General features: G+C 45.0%; 1 protein-coding gene across 2 annotated transcripts in view; it reads left to right on the top strand.

Moving 5' to 3' along the window:
• The first annotated feature begins 3,091 nt into the window (after positions 1 to 3,091).
• LOC137357081 (glycerol-3-phosphate acyltransferase 4) overlaps positions 3,092 to 19,505 on the top strand; it is a 45,073-nt gene continuing 28,659 nt past the window's right edge. Inside the window, exon 1 of one of the 2 annotated variants that reach the window (XM_068023077.1) lies at positions 3,092 to 3,359. In XM_068023077.1, the coding sequence (XP_067879178.1) occupies positions 3,195 to 3,359 (165 nt within the window). In that variant the 5' untranslated portion in view covers positions 3,092 to 3,194. The remainder of the gene's footprint in view (positions 3,360 to 19,505) is intronic. The other variant, XM_068023076.1, reaches the window with a different exon arrangement.

Below are 19,505 nucleotides of genomic sequence, written 5' to 3' on the forward strand. Positions count from 1 at the left end.
CCTTCCACCTCTACTGTTTCTCAACCCTTTAAAGATCTGCGTCTTGTCGGTTATAGTTCCAGAAGGGAAGACAGCCCTCTTTGCCCACATGAGCTTAAGCCTGGCATTCCCAATCCCTGTCTGATTCAGTCGCTGAGGTTAGCGAGCCTGGTGGGATGATGGGGTGAACGGGACATTGAGTTTAAGTTGATGGAAGGTGGGAGATTGGCCAGGAGAGCATCGGAATAGTCAAGTCCGCAGATAACCAAGGCATGGATGAGGGTTTCAGCAGCAGATGAGCTGAAGCAAAGGCACTGACTGGCGATATGACGGAGGTGGAAGTTAGTGACCTTGATGATGATGGTATCAGATTGGAAGCTCATCAAAGGATACTGGGATCAGCTTGAGACACTTCCCAGAGAGGGTGAAGATTCAGTGGCGAGGGAAATGGGATTTAAGGTGAGGACCTAAGACAATGGCTTTGATCTTCCCAGTGTTTAAATGGAAGAAATGCTTGCTCATCCAGGACTGGATGTTGGACCTGCAGACTCTCAACACAGGCAATGGTGGAGGGGGTTGAGAGTTTCAATATCTCAGGCCTTTGTTGATAGTTTCCCATTCCTGACATGCTGACATGATCATTGTGAATCTACACTGTACTCTCCAGCTTTAATACTCTTTCTATAATGGGACACCCATGACTGCATATAGTACCCCTCTAAGAGTGGGCTTGTGCAAATTTAGTGGCTGCTGAAGAGCACTTTTACCCCTTATAGTATTTGCATCCCTCCACATCTTTCAGTCCTTCTAGGCCCTGCTGCAGCACATTTCCATTGTGTTCATGCTTCCATCCCTTGTTTTTTTTCCCTCTGAAACCATCTCACTCTTCTCTGTATTAAACTGGATCTTCCTACTCCGCTACCCTCTTCTGACTACTAACAAGACCCAAGGAGAGATTTGGCAAACAGCATTACCCAGTATAGTTTTTGTTTTCATTGCTCTGTTAGCCAGCCCACAAGTTGGAGTTATACAACGGTACAAGACAGAAGGAGGCCATTTGGCCCATCGTGCCTGTGTTGGCTCTTCAAGAAAGCTATCCCGTTAGTCACAGCCGCTCTTTCACCACAGCTCTGCAAAATGTTTTTTTTTTAAAGTAGTTATCCATTTCCCCTTTGAAAGAGTTATTAAACTGAATGTCACAACTTCTTGTGGTGAGGTTTGAAGTTGTGACCTCCTGAATTGCTAGTCAAGTAGCAGTAGCCTATTGGAAGTAGGTGAGCAGATGCCTGGGCATTGGACAGTGATGAAGTGCACTTGCCTTTCAAAACTGCTGTCATCAGCCCACCCTTGATTGTGACCCCAATTCGATCCTCATGGAAAGGATGTCAACTCCCAGCTCCACGCCTATCTCATCCAGAATTCCCTATCGGATTTCCTCGAGCCCGGCGTCAGTATGCAAACGTTGTTCACCTTGATCACGAAGAACATTCTGCATAACCGATTATTCTTCTGCATTCTTCTCTGCAGCCTCTGGATGATCAATGATATGGTTGACCTCATCATCCTCTTTCGACACCTCTCCCCTGTTATTGCCCAAGTTTCTGGGACTCTGCTCTGTTGATTCTACTTTTACATTTCAAACTGTGTACACAAACTCCACAACACACAAATAGGCCATTCAGCTCAGCTGCCTCGTGCCAGTATTAATGCTCCACAGGAGTTGCCTCTCGCGCTACTTCATCTCGCCCTATCTGCATATTCTTCTGTTTCTTTCTCCCACATCTACTTATCTCACTTCTCTGCTATTCCCCTCAATTCTCCATCTGGTAGCACATTCTAACCACTCCCCGGATAGAGAAGTTTCTTATTGGATTTATGAGTGACTAACTTATTTATGAGCTCCAGTATTGGATTCTGCCACATTTTCTGTACCTTTACTCTCAATCCCCTTCAGAATTTGCAACACCGATATCAGGTCAACTCTCCGCCTTCTATTTTCTCGAGAAAAGAGCTGCAGCTGGCTCAGTATTTCCTGATATAGCAGACGAAGAAGTTATAACTATCGACTATAGGCAGACTGGCGAGCAATTCCTTCTCTTTCCATCTGCCTCAATCTCTCTCCATCATCTCTCAACCTGTACTATCCACAATACAATTTTGAATGATTCTCCGATCCCTGTAGTAAAACAATGGGCAAACAATTTTTGGCCCCTGCCGTAAACTTGGTTCCCTTGCCACTGATCTCATCTCCCTCTCTGGCTGAACCAAATAGGAGGTAGAAATCATGCTATTTTTGCTGGCTGGTAAGTCTAGGATGAGTGGATACAGTTTAGAGCCAGACCTTTGAGGAATGAACTAAGGCAACATTTACACACAAAGGAGAGCAGAAGTTTGGAACAGGTACAGAGGCTCGAGCAATTTTTAATTTTAAATCTGATTGATCATTTTTTTGATATTCCCAAGGTATATGGGGATTGTGGAGCTGGGTCATGTCAGCCTTGAGCTCACTTGAGGGGCTGAATGGCCTCCTGTCCCTATGCTGCTGGGCATGTGTCACTGCAGGAGGGCTGCCATGCGCCAGGCGGCCACAGAGGGGGCGCTCTCGAGCAGGCGTGCGCAGTCGCTGGGCCCGCGGGAGCCCGCACGCGCGCTCCGCCTCCGACCGCCCCGTGTGGGAGCGTCGGCGCTCTGTGATTGGTGGGTTCGTGACACGTGCGCTGTGGGGCCGGTGCGCGGAGAGAGAGGCGCGGGCAGTCCGACCGGGGCGCAGGCCGAGGAGGGAGGGAGGGAAGGTGTGGGTGTCTGCCGCTCGGAGCACAGGTCGGGGAGGTGAGGTTGCAGCCGGCCCTGCCGCTCGGAGCACAGGCCTTGGGCCGGCCGCGGGAAGGCGGTCGGAGTTGAGCAGAGGCAGTGAGTAGGCCTGAGGAGACTGGCGGGAGGACCGGCCTCCTGATGGAGGAATAACTCGAGGCCGGAGATTCATTTGGACACGTTGTTTCGGAGCCAGGCCGCTTGGAGAGGGGTGGGGCTAGAGGGGGAGGAGCCAGCTTTGTGAAAGGGGGGGGCCAAAGAGAGGGGCGGGGCTAGAGGGGGCCAGCAGTTTAAGAGGGGAGGGGCCAGCTTGGTGTGAGGGGGAAAAGCCCAGTTGGGGCTACAGAGGGGTGCGATTAGAGGGCAAGGGTGAGTTGGGTGCGAGGGGAGGGTAGGCTGCAGTCATGTCGTTCCTCTTGCCCTTCGACAACCTGGTCTGTATCCTGCTGGGCATCTCCCTGACTGTCTGGATCACCCTTCTACTGGTCTTCATCATCGTGCCTGCCATCTTTGGTGTGTCCTTTGGCATCCGCAAGCTCTACATGAAAACCCTACTCAAAATCTTTGAGGTAGGTCCTGCTGGGGTGCGCCTCATACAATTGGACAACGATTAAACAAGGGGTGAATAGACCTGGGAAAAAGGGGCGCACACACACACACACACACACACTCTGTGCAATTGCCTAACCCATTTCCGTGAAATTATGTGGCTATTTTAATGGACGCCTTTGTCCATTTATTTGGACAAACTCTTCAAATAGCCAATTCCATGTCTCAGGGCAGGGAGGGTCTGTTTGGTGCAGATGGTAGCCATGCTTTATGGGGACAGGCTGGATGACCAGTAGTTTTTAGTCTGTGGCCATTTCTGTATGGGGGCAGGGGTGCGGGTGTACACACTGCAAATCTTTGCGCTTGGGAGGAGAAGTTGAGAAAGTATTAAAAATAAATGCAGGCTCCTTGGTTTTCGAAATTGAGGCATAGAGTATAAAGCCAGTGAAGTTATGCTTGTGCTTTAGAAGACGCTGGTTGGACCCCAGATGGTGTATTGTATTCAATTTTGGGCAGCACACTTTAGGAAGGATTCCAAAGCCTTTGACAGGCTTTAGTAGAGATTTACTAGAATGGTACCAGAGATGCGAGAGAGTAGTTCTACAAAAAGATTGGAGAAGCTGGAGGTGTTGCCCTTTGAACGAAGAAGCTTCAGAGGAGATTTGACCGAGGTGTTTAAAATCATGAATGGTTTTGATGTGTAAATAAGGACAAACTGCTTCCAGTGGCAGAGGGGTCAGTAACCGGAGGGAACAGTTTTGAGGTGACTGGTGGGACTCTGGGGAAAGAGTGGGATTAATTGGGTAGCTTTTTCAAAGAGCCTGCACAGGCACGGGGGGCTGAATGGCCTCCTGTGCGGTATAATTCTACGATCAGTGGTTGGTTTACATGAATGTACGGATTGTACAGTGTGATATCAAGGAGTCTGTTATATCACACGAGAGTGCCTTGCTGGTAATGAACTGGGAATTCTGTACACCATCCTGGTGTAAGTGTGAATGTTTCACACTATGCTGATTTGAATTGTGAAAAATTATCCAGCCGCACACTTAGCGATTCTGTTTTGTGTGGAGAGAATATTTTGAACTGGAGAACACTCTGGTAAAGTACTGGCTCTTACAGTTTTGTCACTGGTGATGGGAGCAATTACAAGTGATAAATTAAGAATACAGCAAGAAATGTATCAAACATTGAAGCAGATTGATGTGAAGGCAGAATTTCCTGCTCACCATGCACTGCCAATGATTACAATGATACAGTTGTAATTATTTTAAACTGTCGATGCCACCATGAAAATTTTAAGCACCAAAGGAATATTATTCATTTATATAACACCTTTCACAACCTCAGGCCATCCTATTAGTGCTTTAACAGTTTTCAAGTTACTGAAAATATGTATTAGTGTTGAAAGCCCAACCAATGTCTGATGGAGGTGTTTAGGAACCTTGCAACCCCAGGAAGACACCATTCAGCCCCTAAAGTCCAAATAGCAATTCTCTTACCATCAATTGCTGTTTGTGGAGGAGAGTTCTGAGCTTCTGCCATTATTTGTGGGTAGAAATGTTTCCTGATTTCACTTTGCCTCTACTTTGTCAACTTTGCCCCCGGTCCTGGACGCCCCACCGGCAGAAATTGTTTCTCTCTACCTACCCTATCTCTTCCCCTTCAATACCTTGAAAAGTTTGACCAAAAAAAGTCTTGCATTTATATAGCGCTCTTCACAACCACCAACCATCTCAGCTTCACAGCCAATGATGTACTTCTGAAGCGTGGTCACTTTTGTAATGTAGGAAATGCCAATTTACACACAGCAAGCTCCCACAAACAGCAACGTAATAATGACCAGATCATCTGTTTTTGCGATGTTGGTTGAGTGATAAATATCAGCCAGGACACCAGGGAGAATTCCCCCGCTCTTCTTCGAAATAGCGCTATGGAATCTTTTGCATCCACCCGAGATGACTGGTGGGGCCTTGGCTTAATGTCTCATCGAAAAGACAGCACCTCCAACAGTGCAGCACTCCCTCAGTACTGTGCTGGGAGTGTCAGCCTAGATTTTTGTGCTCAAGTGGGAATACAACTCTAGTTTGTGTAACCCTTGGAGTCCAGGTTTCTGAGGCCAGTACATTCCTCCTAAGGTGTGGTGCCCAGAACTGCGCATAGTACTCCAGGGCTTTGTATAGCTGAAGCATGACTTTTATCCCCTTGTGTTCTCTGGATAGAAAGGCCAGCATTCCATTAGAATTTTTGATTATTTTCTGTACCTGTCCATGACGTTTTAATGGTGCATTTATATATAGACCCATAAGTCTTTTGGACCTCTGCTGTTTCTAACTTTTCACCATTTAAAAAAAATCTCTGAAATCCATTTGCCATAGTTTTTCCAATTGCCATTAGTAAGCTTGAATATGTGGCTTTCTATCCTATCATCTAAGTTATTAATAAATAGTTCAGGCCTCAACACACATCCTTGTGAGACATTACTAATCCCATCCTGTCGATCAGAGTACCTGCCCATTATCCCTAATCTCCATCATCTACCACTCAGCCAATTTCCTAATCAAGTCAATAATTTGCCCTCAATTCCATGAGCTTCAGTTTCAGCTCACAGTCTCTGATGAGGGACTTGATCAAATGCCTTCTGGAAGTCCACATAAATAACATCCATTGATATTTCCCCGAAAGCCTCTTTAGTCACCTCTCCAGACAACTCTATCAGGTCCGTCAGGCATGACCTACCCTTTACAAATCCATGCTGGTGCTCTGATCAGCTGAAAATTATCAAAATGTTCAGTCTCTCCATCTTTAATGATGGACTCTAACAACTTCCTGACAACAGATATTAGACTATCTGGTCTATAATTCTGTAGTTTCTTTCACTTTTCTTAAATAATGGAGTAACATGCACAACTTTCTAATCTAAAGCAACAGTTCCGAATTGAGAGAATTTTGGAAGATTATAGTGAGGACATTTGCCATGATCTCACCTACTTGCTTAAAAACCCTGGGATGGAAACCATCTGGTTCTGGGGATTTGTCGCTCTTTAGTGCCATTATTTTCTTCATTACTGTTAGTTTGCTTACTTTAATTTTGCTGAGTCCCTGTCCCCAATTTAGTATTAGTTTCCTGAGGATGTCTGGCATGATGACCTTCCTCTATTGTAAATACTGACGCAAAGTCATTATTCAATGTGTCTACTCTTTCCTTATTTTCATTGCCAATGTCACTTATCAGTTTTCAAGAGGCCCACATTGCTACTGATTAGTCTTTCTCCTAATATAATCGTAAAAAATGTTTGTGTTGATTTTTGATATCCCTTGCAAGTCTCTTTTCATCTTCTGTTTGTAGCTCTTGCTATTTGTTTTGTCACCCTTTGCTGTTCTTCCTATCTTTCCCATTTGCCAGGATCTGTGCTAGTTTTTGTATGCTTTTTTGCTTCATTTTAACATTGTCTCTTTCGTCGTGTGTGGCTGGTTCTTTTCTGAAGTAGAGCCCTTACCCTTTAGGGGAGTACATTGGTTCTGTATCACATGAAATTCTTTTGAACACCTCCCACTGATTTTCTGCTGTTTTGCCCATTAATAGATTTCCCCAGTTTACTGTGGAAAATTATGAAGGGTCAGGACACAATTTCCAGTGATTGAGAGGTTTAGAACAAAGGAATGGCATGGATATAAGATAATCAGAAAGAGATTTAGGGTAGAGAACAGGAGAGAACAGGAAACCGTTTTTTTTTTCACATAGATGTTTGAGAGATGGTGGAAAGAGTTCATGATTGAAGCAGTGTCATTTAAGAATAGACTAGCTAGCTGGTTGAAGAAAAAGGGGAATAAAGGGATATGGGGACAGGACATGCAAATGAGGTTTAGGCTACACTTGATCTGGAGGATAAACACCATGATGGACTGGTTGAGGCCAAGCAGCCTGTTTCCACCTTATCATTTTGTATAATAATATGTCTAGGTTAAGAAGGGAGGCTGCTCAGCCCATCACTCCTGAGCCATCTCTCTCAATGCAATCCATTTAGCCCCATTCCCTGTCCTTTCCTCTTTGAAATTTTTCTTTTCCAAGACTTGCCTTTTAAAAGCTACTCTGCATTCTGCTTCCACCACTCTTACTGGTCAAGAATTCCATGTCTAAACCCTGTGTGCAAATATAAATAATTCTAATCTCTCCATTTTGTTGTTTTGGCGGTCAGAAATTTTTGTCCTTTAGTTATCAACTCACCGTCCATGGAAAATAGTTTTTCATGGTTTGCCTCATCAAGATTCCTCATCATTTTGAACCCCTCTCTCAGATCTTCACTTAATCTTCTTTGCTCTCGTGGGAAGAGCAGCACTTTCTTCATGCTCTCCACATAACAAAAGCCTCTTGATCCCTGCTATCAGTGCATTCCTTCTGCAACCTTTCAATGGCATTAAAGTAAGGCCCCTGCAGTTTAATGGATACTTGGTGCAGGGTTAGTGTTACATCTTTGCTTTCAGGCTCTACACCCCCCTATTTATAAACCCTATCCTGCTTTAACAGCTTTATCAACTTCGCTTCCCACTTTGTGTATCCTGACCCCTGTCTCTTTGCTGCTGCTTTTAATGCCTTGAAAGGGGTTCAGAGCAATGGGACACAGGCAGAAAAGAACAATTTGGACCATTAACTCTAGTAATTATTTGTATTGTGGGAGAGACCTTTCACTTGCTGTATAATGGCAGCATATCAACTTGTCCTTGATGGTGTTCTTGCTGAACAGCAGTGGAAAGAAGGAGCACGAACTAAGGGTAATGTGTCCAGAGACACAGCAGCTAATCTGCTGATGGCATGGTTAAAGGAGTCGTGAGCTGCGGATTGTCCCTTTGAGCTCTATTATAAATGTTGCTAATGTAGGATAAATTTAGTGTTACAGTAACATCAAAAGAGCTATAATCAAATCTTGCTTCTAGTTTTTGTAAGAGCAAAGTTGCAATCTCATAAGAATGATATATTTGAACTGATAAGATTACAGCATTGAGCAAGCTCTCTTTATTTACAGTACAGTACATACTGTTTCAGTTATATTGAGCAGGGGACAGTTGCTCCTGTTATTTGCATGATGACAGTGGCTGTTCTTATGTTCAGTATTCTCTGTTCTTGATTACTGCTGTGTTTATTTATCAAAGCTTCTGTCATTTGTTGAATGGAAATTCTGTATCCATTCCGCTGTGTGGTTTCAAGATCACCAGGCCAGATTTTCAGCATTTTTTTAAAGTTTGTGTCCTATTACCCATCAAAATGAATGGGTGGAACTCGAGGGCTGGCGAGCACAGAAGCAGAAAATCCCAGTGCAAGTGCCCTGTCTTTCTCCAGTCAAAGTTCTCACTGAATAGGACGCTTGCAGACTTGCAGTAGCTCTTTCCCGTTGCCGCAGTTCCACAGTCAGTCACTGTACTGCAGTGCTCGAGCCAAGTGGACATTCTTCAGAGGGTTTTGGTCCAGACAGCCCATCATGATCAGCTTTGGTCCAGTCCTCACCCATGCATTTTCCAACAGGGTTCACTGCATTGTTAGTCAGAAATGGGAGCTTGACTGATTCTTCTTTCCCATCCTCGAAAGCGCAGGAACCCTCAGGCTTCTTGTAGCAGCTGGGTTGCTGGTTAGAGAGAGGGCTTCAACAGCGAGCAGGAGAGTGGATGGAAGTGGGGAGTGTTGTTCCACAGGCTTCTGTTTGGGAACTGCTTCTGTTCACTGTACATCAACCATTTGGATATATAGCTAAAGAGATTCCTGCCAAATTTTAAGTGGAACCTAAAATAGTAAATAATGCTGGAAAATATTAATGAAATTGTGGAATGGACAAAAAAATTGGCAGATGGTATTGAAGGCGGTACATTTTAGTTGTAACACATATGACTGATATTTGGGGTGGAAGGTCAGTTAATGTGGAAGAGCAGAGGGATTTAAGGGGTTTAGGTTCCCAAAATATGAAAAGCAGCCCCTCAAGTGGATAAGGCCATTAAAAAGGTTAATAAAAGCTGGGCTTTCTGGTAAGAGGTACAGATTATATAAATGGAGAGACTTTTATTATAAAACCTCACTCTGGTCATCCTCGGAGGACTGTGTGCAGTTTTCAACTCCACACAGTGGAAGGACATGAAGACAATGGAGAGGGATCAGTGCTGATTCACTAGGATGCTGCCTGATGTGAGGAAATATAAATATGAAGAGAAATTCCGGGTTATTTTCATGAAAAATGCAGAGATTAGTGGGTGATTAGACATAGCTATTTGAAATTATGAAGAGATGGGACACCACTGACGGCCCTGCCTTCAGCTGCGAAAGCTCTAAGCTTGAGAATTATTACCTACACCTCTGTGTGTGTCTGTCCACCTTTCTCTTTCAAGATGCTCTTTAAAACCTACCTCTTAGACCAAGCTTTTGGTCACCTGTGGCTTGTTTGATAATGCTCCTGTGGAGACTTTGGGATGTTTGACAATGTTAAAGATGACATATCATTGCAAGTTGTTGATAGAATGGCTTGTTTCCTGTCTGAAAAAGGGGACATAGGTGTAAGATTAAATACGTGCGATTGAGCCTCCGAGAGTTTTATACTGTGAAACGAGTTAGTGATTGAAGCCGAGACCATGTCAACATTGAAGAATGGGTTTGATAGGAGGTTGGTGGAAAAGGGAGATAAAGGGCTATTAAAAACAGGGCAGATCAATGGGATTGCGATTCCTGCTTGTGTGGAGGCCAAACGGCCAGTTTGGGCACAGTGAGCTGTAATTTTTAGTAATTCCCATTGCTTCTTACTGTGTCTGAATGATGTCCCATCCCCTTCATGTATCCTCCAATCCAGTACTGGATTATTGTTCATTCTCAGTTCCCTCCACTGCATATTCAAAAACACTTATTTCTTGCACTCTGCATTGCAAATATCAAATATTCCATGAAGGGAGCTGCAGAGACTTGGAATTCATTGTCTTGTCCCACCACTCCCTATCCTTTTTTTAAAAAAAACACCTTCGATTCAGCGATGCCTTCTCCATTTTTCTTGTGCTGCTTTCCTCTTGTCTGCTGACCGCTTTCATCTTTTCACCTTGTCAAGTGCCCTGATACCTTTCTTTTGTGGGAGGAGTGATATAGAAAAGTGAGTTGGATTTTCCACAGTAGTGCTACTTTCAAACGGATACACTTTGTGAGATTGAGGTTGCCTAATACAGCATCGGGGCATGGTAAATTGAAGGACTGAAGCTCGCTCTTTGTCTTGTCTGAGGTATGAGCGTTAGCTGGTTGGAATGTGCATTCTTTACACCTTGCTGAAAAAACCAGCAGATGACCAATCCTAATCCCATGTGTGCATTCAGCAAGAATCATAGAATAGTGCAGGACTGCAAATGGCCTTTTGGCCCATCTAGTTGGTGCTGGCTCTTTGCAACTACAATCCAGTTAATCTGTCTCTCCCCACCCCCGCCCCACTCTTTCCCCATATCCTTACAAAGTGTTTCTCCTTCAATTATTTCTCCAATTCTCTTTTGAAGAAAGGGCCAAAACAACATCTTTTCAGTACTATATAATGTAGAAAGAAACATCCCGAAGTGCTTCACAGAAGTGGACAAATCTTGATGCCAATCAAAGGAGGAGATATTAAGAAGGATTCCTAAAAACTTGGTTAAAGAGGTGGGTTTTAGTGAGGGTCTAAGAGGGAGGTCAGGAGGGAATTGCAGAGTATAGGGCCAAGATGGTGGAATACCAGGTGGACAACGGGATGAAGTGAGTGGGGGGGGTGCACGAGAGGCCACAGTTAAAGGAATGTTGAGGATTGTAGGGCTGGAGGAGTTTACAGAGATGTGGAAGAGATAGAAATATGCAGATGAGAATTTTAAACTTGTGTTCAAGGACCTGGAGCCAGTGTAGGCCAACAAGCATGAATGGATAGATGAATGGAATTTGGTACGAGTTAGAGTGTGGGCCACAGTGCTGGGGATGAGCTGAAGTTTCTGGAGGTTGGTAGTGTGGCTCGGAGACCACTGAAATAGTCCAGTCTGGAGATAACAAAATCTGGATGAGGATTTCGGAGGAAGATGGACGGAGGTAAACAATGTCGTGGAAATAGGTTGTCTTTGCGATGCAGAATTTGTGGTGATGGTCAAGTGGGACGTTGGCGTTACAAAGTCCAGTTGGACTGATAGTAGGGGGATGGAGGGTACTGTTTTTCCCCCGTGTTTAACTGGAAGAAATAATGGTTGTTTCAGGACTGGAAATAGGGCCATTAGTTTAACAGTATCGAGGGAGTGGAGAGGTAGAGATGGGTGCATGGTAAAGATAATGAAACATTTCTGAAATATAGTCACTATTGTAATGAAGGAAGGCGGTAGAAAATTTGGACATAGTAATGTTTGGCAAACAGCATTAAGATTATGATCAGATAATTATTTTAGTGATGTTGATTGAGGGATAATATTAGTGCCGACAACAGAGAGAACTCGACTGTTTTTATTCCAGTAGCTGATTGGAATCTTTTACATCCACCTGACAGGGCAGTTGGGGCTTTGGTATAACCTCTCATGAGAAAAGTGGCACCTCCGACCGTGCGGCGCTCCCTCAGCACTGACCCCTCCGACCGTGCGGCGCTCCCTCAGCACTGACCCCTCCGACCGTGCGGCGCTCCCTCAGCACTGACCCCTCCGACCGTGCGGCGCTCCCTCAGCACTGACCCCTCCGACCGTGCGGCGCTCCCTCAGCACTGACCCCTCCGACCGTGCGGCGCTCCCTCAGCACTGACCCCTCCGACCGTGCGGCGCTCCCTCAGCACTGACCCCTCCGACCGACCGTGCGGCGCTCCCTCAGCACTGACCCCTCCGACCGACCGTGCGGCGCTCCCTCAGCACTGACCCCCTCCGGCAGTGCGGCGCTCCCTCAGCACTGACCCCTCCTACAGTGCGGAGGGCACACTATGCAGGCTGAATGAATATTTTCCCCGATTAAGGTTCTACACATTGGGAGTGAAGTGGAAGGGATTCAGCTGCTGGAATTCTATATTTAGAGCAAATCTGTTTTTGAATGGAATGAGCTATCATCATTATTAACTGAATCTCTGGAGAGCTGTACAGCAGAACGCAGAAGCAGAAAGTTTTCTTGATGAGACTCTGATGTTGTTTTTGTTGATGATGGGTTGCCCACAGGATCCATAAGCAAAACAGGTGACAGCTGTTGGGTATCTGACACTGAGATTGAGATCGAAAAGAAGTGCCTGCAAACCATTGAAGACTGAACAAATAGAGCATCTGTGTACGAGGCAAGATAGATGCAACGTAACAGTAAATAGCAAAATGCCTGTGTTGCTACAGAAATGTTTAAGTACTGCGAAAGTTCAGTTTAAACCTTTTTGAAATCAAGGTGATACCAGTGCGTTGCTGCAACAATTGTCTGTGGAATAAGATGTTAGGAATTTGCCTCAAATCCCCACACAACTAATCCAATCTCCAGCAGCCCACAGCAGGAAACTATTAAGTGCAGGGCAAGGGATACCCATGTAGCGAGAAACTGGACAGTACGTCACCTCAGGGCCACTGGAAGCTTGTCCTTACAGTCGGCCTGAAGAAGGCTGGCAGCAGCAGGAGAGACATTAACAGATAGTAGTGAAAACACTGGTGTAAGTGTAGGATAAAAGCTGATTTCAAAACTGCTGCGAGAGATTAGTGACATGCAACGGTACTATACACTGATGGTTTATGGAAATATGTTAGACTAACTGCTATAATACCTCTCATTGTAGTACATAACTCGACTTCAACCAAAAATGATCAGATTGACGTCATTCATACAGACACACATTTCAACAATCATCATACCAGTTTAGCCCTTCTCACTTTTTATTCAGCAGATGACCTGGGATTATATTCCCTGGGGTTTTGAAGAATGAGATGTGATCTCATTGAAACATATAAAACTCTTAAGGGGCTTGACAGAGAAGACGCTGAGAGGATGTTTCACCTGGCTGGGGAGTCTACAACACGTGGTCACTGTCGCAGAATAAGGAGTCATCCATTTCAGATCGAGTCGAGGAGAAATGTCTTCACTCAGCAGGTTGTGGATCTTGGCAATTCTCTTGCCCAGAGAGCTGTGGATGCTCAGTCGTTCAGTGGATTTAAGACAGAAGTCAATAGATTTTTGGATATTTGGGGAAATAAGGGATGTGGGATGAAAGGGAAGGTGGAGTTGAGTCGAAGATCAGCCATGATCTTGTTGAATGGTGGAGCAGGCTCCAGGGGCCGAGTGGCCGACTGCAGCTTCTTCTGTTTTTGTAACTCTTGACTGGACCTTTGTTTTGTGCATGTTAATGGAACCCTCGTCATGCTTTGAACTTTGTCTTTCCTCTGGTGTATCTCCACCACCACCCGGATTGAGGGAGCATTCGAACTGCGGGATGGACGGCACAGGAAAGAATCTGGCTGTGGAGCTTAATCACAGAATCTCAGGAGCAGGCCATTCGGCCCATCGTGTCTGCACCAGCTCTCCGAAAGAGCAAATCAGCTAGTGCAACTCCCCCGTCTTCTCCCATAACCCTGTACATTCTTCCTTTTCAGGTAACAGTCTAATTCCATTTTGAATGCTTCAAAAGAGCCTGCCTCCACCACACTCTCAGGCAGTGCATTCCAGACCAGAACCACTTGCTGAGTGCAAAAGTTTTTTTCTCATGTTGCTTTTGCTTCTCTGACCAATGACTTGAAATCTGTGCTCTCTTGTTCTTGATCCTGTCACGAGTGGGAACAGTTTCTCTCTATCTACACTGTCCAGATCCCTCATGATTTCAAATACCTCTATCAAATCACCTCTCAGCCTTCTCTTCTCCAAGGAAAATAGTCCTAACTTCTCCAATCTATCTTCATAACTGAAATTCCTCATCCCTGGAACCAATCTCGTGAATGTTTTCTGCACCCTCTCCAATGCTCTCACATCTTTCCAAAGGAGCGGTACCCAGAATTGGATGCAGTACTCCAGCTGAGGCCGAACTAGTGTCTTATACAATTTCAGCATTACCTCCTTGCTCTTGTATTCTATGCCCTGTTACTAAAGCCCAGGATACTGTATGCTATTTTTCCCCCAAAACTATACTTGATTCATAAAAATTTGTAAATATATTACAAAACAGTTGAAATTTCATATTTTGGGAAGTACAATAGAGAGGTCAGTTTTCTCCCATACAGAAAATATGAAGTGCCTCACAATGCTTGCCATTCCATTTTAAATGCAATGTACATTGGTATTTCATAGCAAAAAACATTTTGGTGCATACAGCCAGAGGGATTTTACACAGGTGCCAGACCCTCGGTATATATTGCAGGAGGATCTTGCTCAGTGGCCTTTCCCCATTGAGCCTTTGCTGCGGCTGCCCCTGCCCCAAGCTTTAATGCATCCCTCAGCACGTAGTGCTGGACCTTGGAATGTGCACTTGGTCATCTACAGCTCTTTGCGCTGGAAGACTGCAAGTCTTCTGCAGACTGCAACTGGCAGACCAAAGAGCGTCTTTCGCCTGGTTGGTCCTCCAGCAGCAGTTGGTTATCTTGGTGTGTGTCCCTGGGACCAGCCCTTAGAGCACAGACTCCTGTGTTACAGAGCTGATCGGGATGAACCACGACAAAAACTCTGCATCTCTTTCCCGACCTGCTTTGCAAAGGCACATTCCAGAAGGAGGTGGGCAACCGTCTCGTCTCTTTACAGCCCCCTCGAGGGCAGCCTGCGGAGGCGGTGAGACTCTGGCCGTGCAGGAATAATCGGATGGGGAGGGACCTTCTCACCACCAGCCAAGCTACGTCTTGGTGCTTGTTTGAAAGTTCTTATTTTTGCAACCCCCAGGATACTGTATGCTATATTAACTGCTCTCTTAACCTGTCCTACCACTCTCAATGACTTATGCACATATACACCCAGGTCCCTGTGCTCCTGCACCCCCTTTATGGTGAGTAGGAATTGCCGTGAGCTACTGAGAGAGATTACAGCCCACTCAGTACAACAGCAGAATAATCCAATCAACGATTGCTAATGAACATTAGTTCGGAGGTATTGATGAGGGTAGTGTCGTTGTTATTTATGTGGACTTTTCAAAAGGTGATTGACCATGTACCACATAATAGCCCCACCCCCACCTCACTTGTTTATAATCTGTGACTTTTCTAATATTTGTCAGTTCCGAAGAAGGGTCACTGACCCGAAACGTTAACTCTGCTTCTCATTCCACAGATGCTGCCAGACCTGCTGAGTGGTTCCAGCATTTCTTGTTTTTATTTCAGATTTCCAGCATCCGCAGTATTTTGCTTTTATATTACCACTTGTTAGCAAAACTGAAGCCAATGGGATTATAGGGACAGTGGCAGTCTAGATTATAAAACAGTCCAGTATGACTTTAACCTTTTTTTCTATGTTATAAAGCTCAAACACACAGCCTGCTCTTATGCAAACAGTTGGCTGCCCATTTACTGAAAGCATCATGAAAGGCAGAGAAAATTTGCAAATTACAATGTAGTGAAATACGATTGCCCAAGTATGTGCAAATCCAGTGTCCTGTCATTTCACATTGCACCCTTGAGCTATGCTGAAATCACTGGCTGTCATGACTGGTGTCATCTGCAACATGGTGGTGCATTTGCAAAGAGGTTTAACAACCTCAGGGTAACATCCCGTTATTTGCCATCGACTTCACATTTCCATTGGAGTCAGAATATCTACTGATTTTTAAATCAGTTAATCGAGGCACTCCATATTAACTATGTGTCCTATGCCAGGTGCGGGTTTCATGCTTGGAGATGGGATGAAAATCTCTACTGCTTGATGCAGTGCAAGCAATGCTAAACATTTTCGAAACTATCATTTCCCGCAGCAGTGAAACTGGTGGGATTTGACTCCGTTTGGGAGCCTATTCAAACTCTTTGCTCCTATCTATAAGAACATAAGAACTGGGAACAGGAGTAGGCAATTCAGCCCCTCGAGCCTGCTCCGCCGTTCAATATGATCATGGCTAATCTCATCTCAGCCTCAACTCCACTTACCTGCCCGTTCTCCATAACCCTTCAGTTTTTGCCCTTTTAAATGTGGCTGACCAATATTAGCATGTTTTTGCTGTGAAACCTGGAGTCATTGAAGTGTTATTTTTCCCTCTTCAAATATCCTTTTTAAACTATCACTAACTATGCGTGTTGTTTTCAAGTCTACATTTTACACAGCAATTTCATTCCACCCATGTTTCATTGTCAATGCACTGCATGGTGTGACACTGAGCCTCAGCCTGAAAAATATCTGATCTGATCATAGTTGGGACAAGAATTTGTCATCAATGCCCACCCCTCACTCCCACCCTGTGCAAAGGAGGTAAAAGGCGACCACGGCTCCTGCTCTCTAATGTTGAAGAGTACATGTGTGGATGCTGAATGAGACAGCGTTGGACTTGGCTTTGATGTGCCTCATGTCTCATTAGCCTTTACAGACTACAAAGGGCAAAGGATAGTGTACTTGTGCAACTTTGTGAAAGTCAGCCCTTTCCGGAGAGGAGGGGCAACTATTTGTTGGGGAGGTTTGCCAAACGTCAGACGTTCTGGATCTGTGTCCAGTTAGGAACACTTTGAGATGTGACTGGATAGGACATGGAAGCAGAAGGTGTGACTGACTGTTCACTTCATTACCCTGGGGTGTTGAGGTTATATCATTACCCTGATACTGATCAGCTAAGCATAGATAGGAGACTTTCATGTCTTTGTTGTTCAGTATCACCTCCATGCAACACATTACCAGCAAACACATCATGGAGCTATTTTGAAAACAATATGTCATATGGCACGTGCGTGCTCCATTTATTTAAAAAAAAGGTTCTTGGCACGTGGATGACAATAGCAAGCTTATTTCTTTCCCGTTCGAGTTGCTCTGAGAGGTGGTGGAGCTCTTCCTGGTGCCGTTCCCACAATGGAGATAGGGAGAGAATTCCAGATATTAACCCAGTATTGACGATGGAGTGATGGTGTGTGACTTGCAGGTGCTGATCTTCCCACCACACAGTTTCTCTTCTTCTGGGTGGTAGAAGTTGTGGGGGGGGGTGGGTGGGGGAGGTATTACTGAATTAGTAAAGACAGCAACTGCTGGAAGTACTCAGTAGTTCAGGCAGCATCTGTGGAGAGAGAAACAGAGTTCACGTTTCAGGTCTGTGACCTTTCATCAGAACTGGCAAAGGTTAGAAATGTAATAGGCTTTGAGCAAGTGAAGAGGGGAAGAAGAACAAAAGGGAAGGTGTGCGATAGGACAGAGGGCAGGAGAGATTAGATGACAAAGGCAAAGGGAGTGCTCACAGTGAAAGACAAAGCATTAGTCCAGAAGAGAGTGTTCGTGACAGAATAATGAACAGCTCTGTCCAAAAGCATAAACATGAAAAACAAGTTTCAGACAGGCACGTGATTAAAAAATAATAAAATAACAAAACCCAGTCATGCTGTGAAATTATTGAACTCAATGTTGTGTGCAGAGCGCTGTACAGAAGTAAACCTTGGTGAGTTGCTGCAATGTGTCCTGTGGATTGTACATACAGTTGCAATACGGAGAGGGTGAATGTAGCATGCAGTGACAGGGGCACTGCTGAGGCAAATTGTTCTGGACTGGATGGTGTCGAGCTTTTTGAGTGTTCAGTATTCCATCACACTCCTACTTTGAGCCTTGTAATTGGTGGGGAAGCATTGAGGTGTCAGGAGGCGAGCTACTTACTGCAGAGTACCCTGCCTCTGACATGTTCTTGTAGCCGCAGTATTGATATGTTTAGTTTTAGTTTAGTTCAGAGATACAGCACTGAAACAGGCCCTTCGGCCCACCGAGTCTGTGCCAAACATCAACCACCCATCTATACTAATCCTATATTCCTACCACATCCCCACCTGTCCCTATATTTCCCTACCACCTACCTATACTAGGGGAAATTTATAATGGCCAATTAACCTATCAACCTGCAAGTCTTTGGCATGTGGGAGGAAACCCACGCAGACACAGGGAGAACTTGCAAACTCCACACAGGCAGTATCCAGAATTGAACCCGAGTCGCTGGAGCTGTGAGGCTGCGGTGCTAACCACTGCGCCGCCCTTTGACCTTTCTGGTCAGTAGTGTTCCCCGAGATGTTGATGGTGAGAGATTCAGCAATGGCAGTGCCATTGAAGATCCAAAGGGAAGTCCTGGGCTTTGTCTTGTTGGAGATGACCATTACCTGACACTAATGTTATCTGAGGCTTAACATCCCAAGCCTAGATCATTAACCAGGCTCTGCTGTAGGCTCACACGGGCTGCCTTTCCTCCCTCATCTCCTGAAGATGCTGAGTAATGGCAGAGCATACTGCACAGGTAATGACCACCCTCTTTCATTGTGACTAAGTCACCATTCTCCATGCATAAGCCCAGTTGAATGTGCTCACTAGCTTCCTAACAATCAAGCCCAAGTCTGTCCTCATGTTGTGCATGTGCAAGCTTTCCAGTAAATCCATGGGGCAGGAGCTCTGGTGCTTTCTTTTTTTTTCCCCACCCCCACTCCAGGGTACCAATGACGGCTGCCAATACAGATGAGGCTAAAAAAGAAACACTCACTTTTATACAGTGCTGTTCCAAAGTGCTTTGCAGCCATTCAAGTACTTTTGAAGTGTCGTTGTTGTAGTGGCAGATAACTCAGTACATGCTACAGGTTGAAAGTGTATTCGAACTGGATCTGTACAGTCTGTGTGGGTATCACACAAGATCACTTTTCTAGATTTGTGGTGATACAAATTGTTAAAATTGCTTTCCCTCCACCATATTTGTGTGTCAGGTCAGTAGCACTCTTATGAGTCACAGTCTAATGCTCTCGGGATTGTTGCCATCTTTTTGAGATGTTTAACTGAGGCCCAGTCTGTCTGTCCAAGCGGATTGAAAAATCCCATGGGGGCTATTTTAAAAAGGAGCAGGATAGTTCTCAGTCACTTAATTAACTTAACTCCCTGAATTTACACCATTCAAAAGCAGATTAACTGTTCATCTCCGCTGCTGTCTTGCTGTGTGCAGATTGGTTGCCATGTTTCCTTATGTAACCATACAATTGAGCAAGAAACACAGTGATAATGATCTGAGGATGGATAATGTACTATATAAATGCAAGTTGTTTACATACACAGTGACGTAAAGGTTAGTACTGAGACGTGC

This window comes from Heterodontus francisci, chromosome 47, assembly GCF_036365525.1.
Source record: "Heterodontus francisci isolate sHetFra1 chromosome 47, sHetFra1.hap1, whole genome shotgun sequence".
Lineage (NCBI taxonomy): Eukaryota > Metazoa > Chordata > Chondrichthyes > Heterodontiformes > Heterodontidae > Heterodontus > Heterodontus francisci.